General features: G+C 42.7%; 1 protein-coding gene across 46 annotated transcripts in view; it reads left to right on the top strand.

The window, feature by feature from the left end:
• The window catches only part of NRXN1 (neurexin 1), a 988,232-nt gene that overhangs the window by 350,297 nt on the left and 621,913 nt on the right, over positions 1–16,022 (top strand). For 24 of the 46 annotated variants that reach the window (XM_083733051.1, XM_083733048.1, XM_083733042.1 and 21 more), the window contains 2 exons: positions 775–1,076; positions 5,983–6,144. In XM_083733051.1, coding sequence (XP_083589177.1) covers positions 775–1,076; positions 5,983–6,144 — 464 coding nt within the window. Of the gene's footprint in view, positions 1–774; positions 1,077–4,875; positions 4,921–5,982; positions 6,145–16,022 lie in introns of all 46 variants that reach the window. The other 22 variants (XM_083733039.1, XM_083733036.1, XM_083733049.1 and 19 more) reach the window with 2 other exon arrangements.

Raw genomic sequence — 16,022 nt, 5'->3', positions numbered from 1 at the left:
TACACTGATACAAAGACCCTGCCATCAATAAAAGAAAAACACTGATTTGTCCAAACGTTGCTGTTGTTTTACCTGGGAGTGGTTCATGTACACAGTTATATTTTTTAGTGACAGTTACTATGCAATTGTGTTTTGGACTGGGTAATAATATCTGTTAGTTGACATGCAATGACTGTTAAAATTTGACAATATTTGATGGCAGACTTCCAGTTTATCATCCCCCCCCCCCGTTAGACCCAGCCAAAATAAAATATGACCAAGAGATGCCAACATGTCGAAATGACCTGAAATATGACATACTAAAATGTCACACCCAAGATGTTCAATTCAAAAATAACCCACATCAAAATATGAAATATGGAAATTCAAATTGGCAATTTTTTTTCAAAGTAAAAATGTGCTGCGTTTGAGGGAATACTGTGGGCCACTATCATGGTTTGATGCAGGCTAGCTGCTCTCAGAAACTTTGGCAATGGATAGCAATAACACACTAGTCCTCATTGATACATTGGGGCTGGAGTCCACCATGCAACAATTTTCTGCCAAAATAAAGCCATGAGTAAAAATACAACTTTTGTATTTCTTGCAAAGGGAAATTACATTTCTTTTGTAAAGATAATTTCCTGTTGCTGATGTTAGGAAAGCAAAGTATGTTTTTTTGTATGTGTGCAAATTGTATTTATTTTAGATCCACTGATTCAGAGTTATTTTCCCCCTCCCCTCTCTGTCTCTGTCTCTCTCTCCCTCTCCCTGTCTTTCTCTTTATTTATTTAGGAAAAGAAGAATACATCGCGACATTCAAAGGGTCAGAGTATTTCTGCTACGACTTGTCCCAGAATCCTATCCAGAGCAGCAGTGACGAAATAACTCTGTCCTTTAAAACCCTTCAGAGGAATGGACTGATGCTTCACACTGGAAAATCGGCCGATTATGTCAACCTTGCCCTGAAAAACGGAGCGGTCTCCTTGGTTATTAATTTGGGCTCAGGGGCCTTTGAAGCGCTAGTGGAACCTGTGAATGGGAAATTTAATGACAATGCCTGGCATGATGTCAAAGTAACCAGAAATCTGCGTCAGGTAACAGTAGAATGGATACAGCAATAACTGACTTTGCTTTTGCCACAGCTAAGTGTTTGGTGATCTTGCAGTTAGTACAACATGCCATTGAGTGTTTAGCTGACCTCTGAAATGTAGATTTCAACATGTTACCAAGAGATGGGTCAATTAAACCACACATGAGCACAGGCACACCTAGAAAGTCATTGCGGGCCAGGGTTGTTTCAACAATTGTAGAATTGTGCATGTGTGTAAATATATGTGTATTAAATACACATATGCATTTAAAGGAGATGATTAAAGTGTGAAATATTATTGCTATAATGGGAGACCAATTCAGTCTCTCTCTCTTTTTAAGGGAACTGTTTCATGTTTGTAATTAACCAGGCAACATATCTTTCTGATGACAAAACATAACTCCTTATGATAAAATTGTTGTGGTCCATGAATTAATACAATAAAACCATAGCTGAAATGTTCATATGGGAAATAAATTATAATGCATAATAAGACAGATAATAGACAATTCATAATACCTAATAGATCCAAATATCTAACACTAATCACCTCACTTGCACAGCTGTTTTAGGGTCTGATGAAAATAGGGTCGTTTCCAGCTAATCGATGGGAATGTTCTCCAGGATATACATGTTTTATAGCACACCAGACATTACATTTGGCGGGAGGCCTATGGCACATACTGTATCTAGCTATAGTTCTCTTCCCAGGAGCCTAGCTTGCAAACTGCTCATGAGTTCTACAGACTTCTTATATTATCCAGATAATCCTCACTCATCTTTGGGAGCTTCTTCTGCCATGCTATTTATTATATTCTCATTTATTGTGATGCACCGGTTGTTCATTGGTGCAGAAGCATTGGCCTTTACATGGGATTTCTCCAGCCACATGGATTTCACACTCATTTGGGTGGTGGAACTAAATTTGCAGCTACAAAGTGTGACCATTTGATGGGAATGTGGAGGTAGTGATATCCTACTGAGTGTGGGGGTGGTGCAATATTGATGGATTTATGCACAAGAAATGCTGCATATGTCACACGCAGAAGAGAATTACATATAAACAGCATTTTAAAATGTATATCAACACTTTATGCCCTAAGATTGCGGCTGTACACATAGGTTATTGGTACGTAATAAGTTATTGTACACCACTTAAAAGATTTATAAAACTTTAAGCAGTTTATAAATGCTTTTAAATACATAAATGAATAAAAAAAATCAACTGAAATCAATGGAAATTTAACGACAGGATGGCATCTTAAAGCGTTTGTTCTAAAACAATATATCTGACTTGCTTTCCAGACAACTTCAGCTTGAGTTACGACTCAGAAATTCTTGGCAACCCCGTTGTTACTTTATCCACTTTCAAAGCAGCTGGCTGGGTGTTTTGCTCTTATTTTATTGAAGGAAATTTTCAGATTAAATATAGTGAGTTGCTAAAAGGGCATCCAGTGAATCTATAGGGCTGAGACTGGAATATAAACATGTCTGGTATCCATTTGATAATCCTTTTGGATGTTAGTCTACTACAGTAACTATGCTACAGGGTTTGGTTACAGATATTGGTTTCTCCATTTTTGTCATGGAGCTTCTTGGGTGCTTGTTGGCAAATCACTGCCTTTTAAATACTTAATTAGACTTCTCTGTATATGCACCTCATGCAGTATGGTCACTACCACTTCCATAATGTTCATAGACCTATGTAAAGGCCTTTGCTCACATAGTGATTGGACAATGCTTGTGTGATATGCTAAATAGGCTGTCAGAAGGATCATGTGGCCAAAAGTTTTCATAAGTGCCCTAACCAGGATTAAAATTATCATGAAGGAGGCAGCAGTGATGTCACAGGGCAATATACAAGGGATCTTATCTAGGGTGGCAAAGCAGTTGGAAAGGAAGTACAATGATGTAAAAAGATGTTGGCTTGAGATGTACATCCTCCAGCTCTAGAAACAGTATATGAGTTTTGCAAAACCATTTTCAGACATTAAACCGGAAATATGGTAGGAGGAACCACAACTCGTTCAGGCTTCCTCTCCTCTGGTTTGATTTAAGTGCTATGAGCTTAAGAATGATAAAGCCATTCACATATTGCACAACTATAATCATAAAAATGACCTGGTTCACACGTCTCATTAAACCGTGGTTAAAAAATGAGCTGTGGTGTAATGCAAATGGTCTGCTGCTTGGTATTCCACGCACTTCAATCCTCTCCTGCTCTTGCTGTTGCTACTCTGGAGAGGAAACAAAGCAGAGACAGCATTCACATTACATCAGGGCTGGCCCATTCATGTGGCAAGGTGAGGCAACAGCCTTGGGAGGCAAGCTCCACAGGGACAGTAGATCCCAATGTAGATCTTTATTGCCCTCCTTGCCCATGTTATACATCTTCACTCACCCCTTTTTCCCCTAGCGTGGAGGGGCGTGCTGTTTTGTGGTTTGCCTCAGGTGCCAAAATGTATTGGGCTGGTCCTACATTGCATAAAAACTAGCATTCATGGTTTGTTTCTCTCTAAACAAGCCACAGATGGAATCCAGGGTTCCTGGCTTACTATTCATGCCTTATTTGAAGAAAAATAAATGGGAAGCATTTCCTCCTCAGCAGGAGTGGCAGACCAAATCTGATACTTTTGAGCAGCATGCAACACCACTGGTTATTTTAAACTGTGGTTTAAGGCAGAGGTGTAGCGTGGGTTGTCAGCACCCGGGGCAAGGCAAGTAATTTGCGCCCCCTAACCCGTGGATTTTAGCACTCGAGTCTCTTCCACTAGATTAAAGAAACCCTTACCCTCAGCGCACCCCCCCCCAGATGTTGCGCCCGGTGCGGCCGGCCCCTCCTGCACCCCCGCGCTACGCCACTGGTTTAAGGTGCTAAATGAACCAGGGCCAATGAATAACAATATATCGCCAGAATGGTTTTGTTTGTGCCACAAAATCTGGCATAGGAAGGGCACACACCACTGCTAATTTTGACGGAAATGGACATCAAATTAGTCAGCAAATGGCCCACTTTCTAGATTTGCCTTTGCTCATCCAAAACTGTTAAAAGAAACCAACATATAAAAAGCAACCAACATGGGGTGGGAGTTAGAAGTACCAGTTAGACATGTTCCGGCAGGTGCATGACCAGAGAGCTAGCTGCAGAAATCCATTCTACTCATTGTTATGTGTCAGGATATTTGCTTTGTTTCATTGCAGTAAACTGTGATCCTAAAGTCCATCAATATGACCGAAAGAAGTTTTGGAGTTGAAAAGAAGTCCTTGTGTGCTGAGTCAAAAAAAAAATGAGTACTAGGGGATTCCTGCTGATTCGCTTGGGGGGGATTTGGGGGTCAGGAGAAGCAGTGGTCAGCTGATGAGCTTTAGGCGTTCCCCCCCCCCCCGAGAGTCATTTTGAATGTCTGTCAGAAACACTCAGTTGGAAGAGGACAAAAGGAATGTGGTCATTATGTCTGTTTCTGTCCAGTGGAGAGCTGAAATAAGTTCTACAGTATATATATCGATATCGATCTCTATATATAAATATATTTGCAGGAAAAGACAACTGCTGTTACCTCTGTGGAGGCGTATCTGTTAGTCTGCTTTTTTATTTTTCCTTGTAAAATTATTTTGCCCTTTTTTCTGTGTTACTAACATGCTTAATAACTAACATGTCATTCATGGAATGTTTCATTCTACTAACCGTTACCTGAACCAAAATAATGTACTAACATTGGTAGTGACCATCATATTTTTTAAGTAAACGATCGTTATTCTGTTCACAAGTTTTTAATTTCCTTTCTCCCCCCTTCTCCACAAAGCACTCAGGCATTGGACACGCTATGGTAAACAAACTACATTGTTCGGTAGATATCATTCTAATTGTTTCTTATTTTGGGTTTGCCGTGTGTTTCCTTTCTTTCTTTTAACTGTAGACATCATTAACAAAAGAGGAACTGCGGTTGGTACTCTTCTGCTTACTTTTTTAACCTCCTCTTCATCTGTTGTTGACCTCCTATTTTCTTTTACTTTATCTGTTCCTGTCCAATTCTTTCTCTCTCCTCTCTCTCTCTCTCTCTTTTTTTGAACTCACACGTAGAGGGGCATCCTTAACATTTTGCATCAAAAGCTGTGGTTAACTAACAAGGGATTAAGCTGGCCTAGCGTGCCGCCAGCCTAGCTGGCGCTCTAACCATTCATAATGCATGGCATGCGGGCACGGACGAGAATGACGGAAGTGACACATCTACATACTGTTACTTCATCAACAAAGCCGTTTGGTTCTCTCCATTCCTTTCTCTTCCTTTCTTCTCCTTCTCTGATACTCGCTTTCCTGCATGCGCACATCAGAGTGTGCCACTGCCACTTGGTCGTTCTTTGCTGGGTTCCCCTCACCCCTCTTCTTCCCTCCCTCTTGCTTTGGCATGGATTCTAGGCTCTTGCATGCACAATACGCTGCTGTATATATGGTGCAAACAGTGATGGTGCTGCTGGCGATATTGCTTGTGCCTCTTTTTCTTTTGTTTTCTGTTTTTTCAAGGTGCACGTTCTTTTTATTAGTCGATGACAGACTTTACTGAACTTACTAATATGTAACACCAGCTAAACTAACCTAGGGAAGCATTCTACTAACACCATTTTTGTGTCTGCTAATCAACCTTTTTGAGTTGCGAATAGGGACCTGCTGACACTAGCTCAATAATAAGACAACTCTTTTAACTAGTTAGAGCACCTAGGGATAGAATCCAAGACTAAACCTCAAACAGACATGAAAATGGGCTCCGCCTTAGGTCTCAAAAAAATAATAATAACAATAATAAAAACAAATAAAAATATAAAAAACAACAATAAAAAACCAGGCATATCCCAAGGACAGCAGTATGTAGGTCTGAGTATAGCGTGTCCTTTCCCTGTGCTTTGTTATCTAGGTGACAATATCAGTGGATGGAATTCTGACCACGACGGGCTACACACAAGAAGACTACACCATGTTGGGCTCCGATGACTTTTTCTATGTTGGAGGCAGTCCTAGCACAGCAGACTTGCCTGGGTCACCAGTCAGTAACAACTTCATGGGCTGTCTCAAAGAGGTAAATAACGTCACTGCCATAAATGACATTCCATCATGAGATTGGCAAAGGCCAGAGCCTCATAACCTCAATTTACCTGTGTGTGTGTATGTAACTGTTTCTTTAATCTGACACCTGAGTCCCCATTGCAAAGATGGTTGTGTGAGCTCACTACCCTAATACAAATTCCAACTTTTTAAAAAAATCAAAAGACTGATTTACTGTACGACTGAATGTGTTGCATCTTGAAAATGCCTCTAAACCAGGCATCCCCAACCTTCGGCCCTCCAGATGTTTTGGTCTACAATTCCCATCATCCCTGACCACTGGTCCTGTTAGCTAGGGATCATGGGAGTTGTAGGCCAAAACATCTGGAGGGTCGCAGGTTGGGGATGCCTGCTCTAAACGATATATTCTTTCCTACCTCTACTATAAGAATGCAACATCAGGATTTGTCATTGCTGTTGTCTTGCGTATCTACTCTTCTTTGGGATCTCTGTGGGATTTCCATCTTGCAAAAGTGTATGCGTGGAATGAAGGGCGTTCTTATTGTGCGATGGCACCAAGGCTTCATTCTCTTTGAGGTGGTCAGCCTGTGTCTGAGCTACTCCTTTTGAGAATGCAGGCAGGAGGCCTCAAGGTATTCAGTGAGTAGCCATTCAGGAAAAAAAATGATGTTTAGATCGACTTTTTGATTGCTACAGTGTTATATTTTAATAATGCTGCATTCACAATATAGATTTGCCACTTTATTTTGTTTTAGATGGATTCTAGGACTGAGTGGATTGAAACTGGAATACCTAGAGTTCCATCCCACCTCTTAATGGCTTGGGAGTAGTTTACACTTGGAATTGCCTATCCCCCATATGTGCTCAGTCAGCTTCTTTAATCTCTGGAATTGGCACTGTTACAGGTAGCACATAATTATCACTGATATTTTAGTGTGACAGAACCTACACCTTGGACCTCCTTGCCTATGGATGCCAGGCAGTGCCTTCCCTGTACTCTTTGCAGTGCCTGCTTAAAATATTTTTGATTAGGCAACCCTATCTAGACACACAGGTGTTGGTGTCTTTAAATATCTTTTACCAATAATTTTAGCTATTTTTAAATGTTTTCAATGGTTTTCCACTGTTCTCGTTGATCACTTAAATATCTATTGTTAGTCACTTAGAGGTTTTACTACAATTAAGTGATATATAAAGTTTGCTAATTGATCCCATTCCAGTGATTCTTTAAAAGTGAAAGAGCTTGAATGGATATACAGAGCTTTCCCACTGTCAGGTGTTTCTCCTAACCACCAACACATAGTTCCATGCTCACAAGCCGTGTACATAGGGAATTGCCCCTTCCAACGAAGGAAATGCAAAAATATTCATGTATACATCAGATCCCCTGATCTGTGTTGAATCAGCTCAGAGGGATCATTCCTACAACTGAGTGCTGGCCTAGTGCTGGAGCCGATGGAGAAATCAGCAAGGCAGGTCAGGTTCAGGACCATGGATAGTTCTAAGTGAACAACTAGCTGCAGGTTGAGAGCACACTGAGAGGTGTTTCAAACCTGTCTCCAGACTGCTGTTGTTGTTTAGTCGTGTCCGACTCTTCGTGACCCCCTGGACCAGAGCACGCCAGGCACTCCTGTCTTCCACTGCCTCCTGCAGTCTGGTCAAACTCATGCTGGTAGCTTCGAGAACACTGTCCAACCATCTCATCCTCTGTCATCCCCTTCTCCTTGTGCCCTCAATCTTTCCCAACATCAGGGTCTTTTCCAGGGAGTCTTCTCTTCTCATGAGGTGGCCAAAGTCTTGGAGCCTCAGCTGCAGGATCTGTCCTTCCAGTGAGCACTCAGAGCTGATTTCCTTCAGAATGGAGAGGTCTGATCTTCTTGCAGTCCATGGGACTCTCAAGAGTCTCTTCCAGCACCATAATTCAAAAGCATCAATTCTTTGGTGATTAGCCTTATTTATGGTCCAGCTCTCACTTCCATACATCACTACTGGGAAAACCATAGCTTTAACTATACGGACCTTTGTTGGCAAGGTGATGTCTCTGCTTTTTAAGATGCTGTCTACTTCGTAAAATTGAAATGTATAGATTTGGGAGGGACCCAAACGGTCATCTATTCCAACCCCCTGCTTCTAGGCTTCAGTCCCTTTTGGAGAGCCTGAGATTCTTAAATAGCCAAGCATCTGACCTGAAGAAAGGCACTCCTTCTCCATTCCATGTGTGGTGGGTGCCCTCCACCTTTGGACTGTGGGAAACAGGAGGCTCCTCAGCAGAAGTCATAGAAACAGGAAATTGTAGAGCTGGAAGGGACCTTGAGGGTCATCTAGGACAACCCCCCGCAATGAAGGAATCTCAACTAAAGCATCCATGGCAGATGGTCATCCAGTCTCTGCTTAAAAACCTCCCATGAAAGAGAGAACGCAAGTCACCTCAGTTGCCGTGATCTCCTGTTCTTTAGCAGCCAGCTCGGAGCCCTGAACCTGCCTTGCACATTGCTAACTCTTCTGAAAATGTACATTTGGAAAGGCCCGTTCAGCTCTGCCTCAGTACTGGCCAGGGGTTTTGGTCACCCTAGGCTGCAGTTTGTTCTGGCTCAGGTTTATTCCAGGATCAATAGTGTTTTCCCTCTGCAGGCTTTAAAAATTGGTTTTATTCTTAAATAGAGTGACCCTAGTTCAACCCAGCCACTGCTGTGTCTCTTTATTTAGCCATCAGGTCACAAATGTTGTGAGTAAGCATTTGGACTTGGAAAATATGGCCCCTGCAATGCTTGAATCAGCATTTAGAACAGTGCTACAAGATATCATGCGGCTTGGATCATTATTATTTTTTTAAGGTTAAGCCCACCTGAATATCAGAAATTGGAGACAATCGAGGGGAGTGCTCAGAGATATTAGGTTCAGCACCACCACCAAAGAAAAACAGCTGTACTAGAAGGACCTTTTCTCTGATTCAGCAAGGGAATACATATGGGCTGATTTAGGTCCAATTTAGAAATTTCCCTTCCCATCCCTTTCAGACCTAGTTATGTTTATTCATCCTTCCCACAGTGGATTTTCAAACACAAGGATAACTTGCAGGCATATTCCCATTCTGTTTAATAATAATATGGGGCCTTAAGAAGAAATAAAGAGGTGTTGTTGTGTCTGCAGAAACTCATTGCAACTGACAGCGTCTGTTGCATCTCAAAATATATATTTTTGTCCGTAGCAAAATGCATGTGAAACTTTATTGCCAGTGAAGGAAATCTTTTTTTTTTCCATATTCCATATGGGGCGGGGTGGGAGGCAGTCTGTCCTATGGGAAAGTTTGGCATTCCTACAATTGTTAATGGTTTTGTGGACAATCAAGGATACAATCACATTGATGACAAATAATTTGGGGAAATGCAGTCTCTGAGCAAAAGTTGATGGGGAGGGGGAATCTTGTGAAAAACATCGCCAAATGTTTTAAGACATCTTAAATTAAATTAAATGTGTTTTTTTTAATTGGATGAGGAGCATGTAAATAAATAAAAAAGGAGTTGTGCATAAAATTTCATTGCCCTATGAAACAGAGAAAGGGGTAAATTGAGTAAATTAAACTTAAGAATGGGTGAATGGATTGGGTTGTAATCAACAAAGTCAACCTATTTGTGCAATGATTTTCACATGCACAATTGAACATCCCCTCCCTCTTCTCTCCCTGCATGCCCCCATAGCCCTCCAAATATGCTCTGGAGGCTGGTGGAAACACCTATAGAAGGCAGAGGGAGGGGCCTTCCCATTGTGGAAATAGAAGTCCTTGCATGAAGTGGGTGACTTTGCTGAATGCAACCCAGAGAATGCTAGGCTTGAAGCTAGATCTAGGTTCTCAGTTACTATTTTTTTGCAGTCTTTCCCCTAAACCAGGCATCCCCAAACTGGCCCTCCAGATGTTTTGAGACTACAACTCCCATCATCCCTAGCCAACAGGACCAGTGGTCAGGGATGATGGAAATTGTAGTCCCACAACATCTGGAGGGCCGAGTTTGTGGGTGCCTGCCCTAAACCTCAGTTTTACAACAGTAAAATGGGAATGATAGTGGCTCACCTCGCAAGGTTTATGTGAGAGTGAATACAAAAAACAATGCAAAGAGCTCTGCAGATTAGAATGAAAAATTAAATAAGTAGCAAAAGTGGCTTTTCAAAACAAAGATTCCATTAATTCAGAACCTTAAGTGTTCTGAAAACCAACATATATTAAAAAGGCTTACCATCTGATTCATAGTCTGCTTATTTGGATTTATACTTATAGATCTCTAAGCTTAACCTCCAAATCGCTTTAGTTTTTCAGTGGGTTTTGAATCTGTATTTAATTCAATTCAGTTGGGATCCATGATTTAAATTATAGATGGCAGTAAGATTTCAGGCAGGATGATTGAGCTATAACACACGTGCTGAAATTATGATGCTCAGCCCACTAGTCATGTATTGAGGCTCTTCCAAGTGATTGAAAAGCCATTTGGTTTTTTTCAGCATACAAATTGTAGGTTTTGTCAAGCCTCTGATGGGCTGCTGCATTTGCTGCTGCCTTGTGCTGCATTTGCTGCGGCCTTGTGACTAGAGGTTCCCTTGAGTAGCCCTTCTGCTGCATTGCCAAGAAAGCAGCATGCATCAAGAAGTTGGCATCCATCTGCCTTCAAAGAAAATGGAGTGTGCCTCAGGGGTGAGGTCAAACAACTGGAGAATCACAGCACTCACTGTGGCTGCAAAGACCACTAACTGCTGCCTCCCATGTTGCTTTTGTTACATTAGCAGCACCAAAGTAACCTCTCCAGAGTGCAAGCCTTGGCATTGTGTAGAAGGTCCTGGGCTGTCCAAGCAACAGGTGTTGATGTGGTCCAAAGGAAAGCAGAGCAATGCATTTGGCACCAGCTTGGCTGCAGGAGTTGCTGAAAGGAGGCATACACGACACCACCCATCCATCTTAGGGGCTCCAGTCTTGATTGTGAGTTCCACAAGACAACAAGATAGAATGTACAAAATAAGCAGAGATGGACAAATCGGTCTGCTTCTGTTCTGTGCCACAGGCCTGCAAACGTGGTAGGGCACTTGTTGCTTTGTATTCCCATACCACAATTAGGATTGATTCCTTCTAGTCCTTACAGTATTACATAGCATGATGTAAGGATGTGCAGAGGATTCCTTAAGTTTTGGATCAGTTTTTCACTGAGGCACCTCTGTGGTCATGGGTGAAAAACGGAACGAGAGGCTGCAGAAGCTAAACAGCATTCAGTTTCCCCTGTGAGCTTTTCTTCGATATTATCATAAAAATGGCTTTTGGCGAGATGGAACCTGTAGAACTGAAGTTCTACTGAATTTAGTTTCACCTTCTTCATTCCCTTCCATCAAGGATAGGAATGAAAGATTTCCTTTCACAAATATTTATCCTGAACCGAACTAACGACAACTGTCATCTCACTCCTCCTCTATAACTCCTACAGTCTGGCATTGATAAAAAGGAATGGAGGGCAATAATGTTGTTGTTGTTTTTATCTAGATACTTATGCCATCTACAATACCATATCGTTATGCACATCCCAGTCTCTGAGTGGTGGGAAATTTTGGCAAGTGGGGAGGGTCAGTACACATATATCAGTTTTGCTTTCCTTGAAATGAAGGTTACAGGAGACTTTGACACCCTTGTAATATATTATTATAATTCATACACACACACACACACAGGTGGAAAGGGTTAGTTTTGCATTCAGCACAAAGAGCAAGTCGTGTCAAGACTGGACTCAGGTCTACTATTACACTCAGGTCTACTCTTACACTCACTGGTAGCATCACCTCCCTTCAGGAGAGGGGTAGAAACTTGCTCCCTTTTAACCCCCCTTCCTAGACCCTTAGTCACCCATACTCTTTAGTCCTACAAAGAAGCACTTAACACACATGGCTGGAACCATTAACTTGACAAAAAGACTAGTTTGACTGCCTTGACAGACTCCTTTCATACAGAATCACATCTAACAGATTTTTTTTTTTTAAATCACAGGCTTGGAGGCAGCCCCAAAGATGCCATCTAAGCTACCCCTCAATCCTATAACAGCATCAAAAATTCTCTCTCTGGGAGCTAGAACTCAATAGAATGTCATTAAAATTCCGTAGAAAGATTATCCTTCTTTACTGATTTCTATCAGATGTTTTTCCACTGTGGCGTAAAGAATTATTTATCTTCTAAATGTAATCTTGTAGTCTACGGTTATTTCTATCCCTGCACCCCAATTCTTGCTTTAAATGAATGCTGAGTTTGGCTTGCTTTCATCTGAGAAATCGTGACAGTTTTGTCTTCTGTAACACTGTTCTCTTCTGATGATTCTTTTGAACTGTTCCGAACACTTGGATCAGCCTTGTTTTTCTCTCTTCCACCTTTCCAAATGAAAATACATCATTTCATTTGATATCCCTGTCCTTGTTAACAAGGGTCAAATCTTGAGGGAAAATGACCAATGAGACAATTTTCCAGCAGCATCAAATCTGGAATGACAGATAATCATCCATGGCTTCTTTTAAAAGCGACATAAGAGAGTTTGTGTGATTCATGTGTGGGGAGGGGGGCAGAGGGAGAACCCAGAGTGGGGAAAACACCACTCTGGAACTTAGCAACTTTATTTCACAACTTGAGCTCTCATTTCCAATCACTAGAAATTTAAATTTTTAAAGATCACCACTTGTCTGCTGTGTTTGCATCTGAGAAAGTCAGGGATGCATTATTCATTTTTTGCCTAGCTGGGTCCGCTCTGTGATGTGTGGTGATTAAAGATTTAGTGCTGTGGGAGTTATAGACCAGAGAGCTGCTTCCACCTAACGTTGCTCGTAGTGACTCATCCAAAGGTCAAACAAACTTTTCACTCAGTGCAGAGATCTCTGCACGAATCGGGAGCCCTCCCCATGAAGATCTAGAGAATAATAATGGAGCTATTTTGAAAAAAAATCCACTACAGTGGTACCTCTGGATGCAAACAGGATCTGTTCCAGAGCCCCGTTCACATCCTGAGTAGAACGCAACCTGCGACTACACGTCTGCACGTACGCAGGTCGTGATTCGCCACTTCCGCCATGCGCGTGACATCATTTTGAGCGTCTGCGCATGCACGAGTGGCGAAACCCAAAAGTAACGCGCTCCGTTACTTCTGGGTCACCAAGAAACATAACTTGAAAACGCTCAACCTGAAGCACATTTAACCTGAGGTATGACTGTTTAGGGGACGCAGGTGGCGCTGTGGGTTAAAGCCTCAGTGCCTAGGACTTGCCGATCGAAAGGTCGGCAGTTCAAATCCCTGTGGCGGGGTGCGCTCCCGCTGCTTGGTCCCAGCGCCTGCCAACCTAGCAGTTCGAAAGCACCTCCGGGTGCAAGTAGATAAATAGGGACCGCTTACCAGTGGGAAGGTAAACAGCGTTTCCGTGTGCGGCTCTGGCTCGCCAGAGTAGCGATGTCACACTGGCCACGTGACCCGGAAGTGTCTCTGGACAGCGCTGGCCCCTGGCCTCTTAAGTGAGATGGGTGCACAACCCCAGAGTCTGTCAAGACTGGCCCGTACGGGCAGGGGTACCTTTACCTTTTTATGACTGTTTAGAGGGGCAGCAGGCTTGTGTGATGATCCCAGCCATCCTCCCCCATGATAAATATCATTGTTCAAAACTGCTTGGACCTTGTTCACTGTTGTTCAGATTGTTTTCCTAAGAGTGTGTCAGGTGTTAAATGTCTTGAATCAAGAGCTCTGGAAAGTGCGTCCTGGCTACTTGCTCCCTGTACTCGTGGAGTTGCTGATCAGAAGAGGGAATTGGTTTCATCTGGGGCACTCATACCATAGGCCAGTGGTTTTCAACTAGAGTTCTATGGCACCCTCGGGTGCCTTGAATTATGACCAGGGGTGTTTGGGGGCAGGGGAGCAGCTCTGAGACCAGGGGCGGATGTTGTGGCTGCCCAGAGCACTCGGAAGGAAAGAGGAGAAGAGAGGAGGCTGAGGGAACACTCCAGAAGGGAGGGTGTTTGAAAAAGGGTGAGGGGCTGCCAGCTCTGCAGGCAAGGGGTGACATAACTGGGTTCCTGAGCCCCACAGCAGTGGTGCAGAAAGAATGCAGTTGGTCAAGGGAGCTGTGGATCCCAAAAGGCTGAAAACCTCTTCCATAGGTCACAGTCCTCCTAGTCTGTTCTGCAGAATCCTATGGTCCCACAGCTGCTGCTCTCTTGCATCAGTCAGCGCAAAGTCAGTGTTGCTCCGTGAATCTATCTTAATTTAGCCTTTAGTCTTTCCTGTTCTGTTAGCTGCAAGGACTATATAATTCCTGAGCAGCAGACACAAAGACAGAGTTGTTGAATGTTCCAGTCAAACACTTGAAAAACCTCAGCGATGTGTTCCCGCATTAGATATGAGCAGCTTAGTTTTGCTGCTGCCCTGTTCCCTGCTGGTTCTCCACAACCACTTCCCTGAAGCCTAAATATAGCCTTATCAATATACTAGAATTCGGCAATGCTGTCATGGCTGTCATGTCTTCGCCCCACCCACTCATCCAACTGAGAAATAGAAGGTCAAGAAAAATATATTAGAAATCAGGAGCCACTTCCCATCTCATAACAAAAGAAGAAGAAGAAGAAGAGTTTGGATTTGATATCCCGCCTTTCACTCCCCTTCAGGAGTCTCAAAGCGGCTAACAACCTCCTTTCCCTTCTTCCCCCACAACAAACACTCTGTGAGGTGAGTGGGGCTGAGAGACTTCATAGAAGTGTGACTGGCCCAAGGTCACCCAGCAGCTGCATGTGGAGGAGCGGAGACACGAACCCGGTTCCCCAGATTATGTGACTGCCGCTCTTAACCACTACACCACACTGGCTCTCTCAGCACTGGTTGGCACAAGGAATATTGCACCACTACTAACTTTTGAACTCCTAATGCACCAGGGAATGGTGGAGGGGTTGACTTCTCCTTCCACGGACAGCTTAACTCATTTTTTAAAAAAAACTATTTAGAGCTATTTTAGTAATGGACTACTGCAACGTGCTCTATGTGGGGCTACCTTTGAAGGTGACCCAGAAACTGCAATTAATCCAGAATGCGGCAGCTAGACTGGTGACTGGAAGTGGCCGCTAGGACCACATAACACCAGTTCTGAAAGTTCTGCATTGGCTCTCAGTGCGTTTCCGAGCACAATTCAAAGTGCTGGTGCTGCCCTTTAAAGCCCTAAACGGCTTAGGGCTTCATATATATATGAATGTTTAGGGATACTCTCATTACCTTACTCATATTGAAATACCACTCCTGAATGAGGCCAAACTTAGATTCACAAAATGTTTAGGGGTATGCGTCCCCCCAGAAAAAGCACTGCTTGAAGCAATGCCCAAGCAGAAACACAGCTATCCTTCAAAATTCTCACTTCTCCAGATTTTGAAACACACACACAAACACACATATGTACATGTATATGGGGGACGACGACTGTACATAAAATGCATAAATAAGTAAAAATAACGCAGAAAAATGTTCCATCAGAACAAGCATCCTTATCTGTGCCAGAATGTGATGGACCAGGATGTGCATTTGTCTTCGTGCCACTGGGCCAACAGATCACATCCACAATCAGATGCACATTCCAAGGATCAGATTTACATCAGTGGTTCCTTATCCAGGAAGTGATGACATCTTTTTAAGGGGAAGGATGGCTAAGTTGCATCAGTTTATTTGGATTGTAGAATCAGAGCACAGAACCAGTAAACAGGCCAGGAATGCCGCTGTTTCTACTACTAATTATTATACTTATCATCATTTTCACGATCTTAAGTTGAGTTTGCCACAATTCTGCATCACGAAAATTCATCAGCATTTTATTGCACATTTCTCCTAATAGGCTCATTTCCCCCGATATTTTTGG

Source organism: Podarcis gaigeae, assembly GCF_964106915.1.
Source record: "Podarcis gaigeae genome assembly, chromosome: 3".
Taxonomy (NCBI): domain Eukaryota; kingdom Metazoa; phylum Chordata; class Lepidosauria; order Squamata; family Lacertidae; genus Podarcis; species Podarcis gaigeae.
Note: the sequence above shows the minus strand (reverse complement) of the source record. Positions and strands in the feature narration are given on the sequence as shown.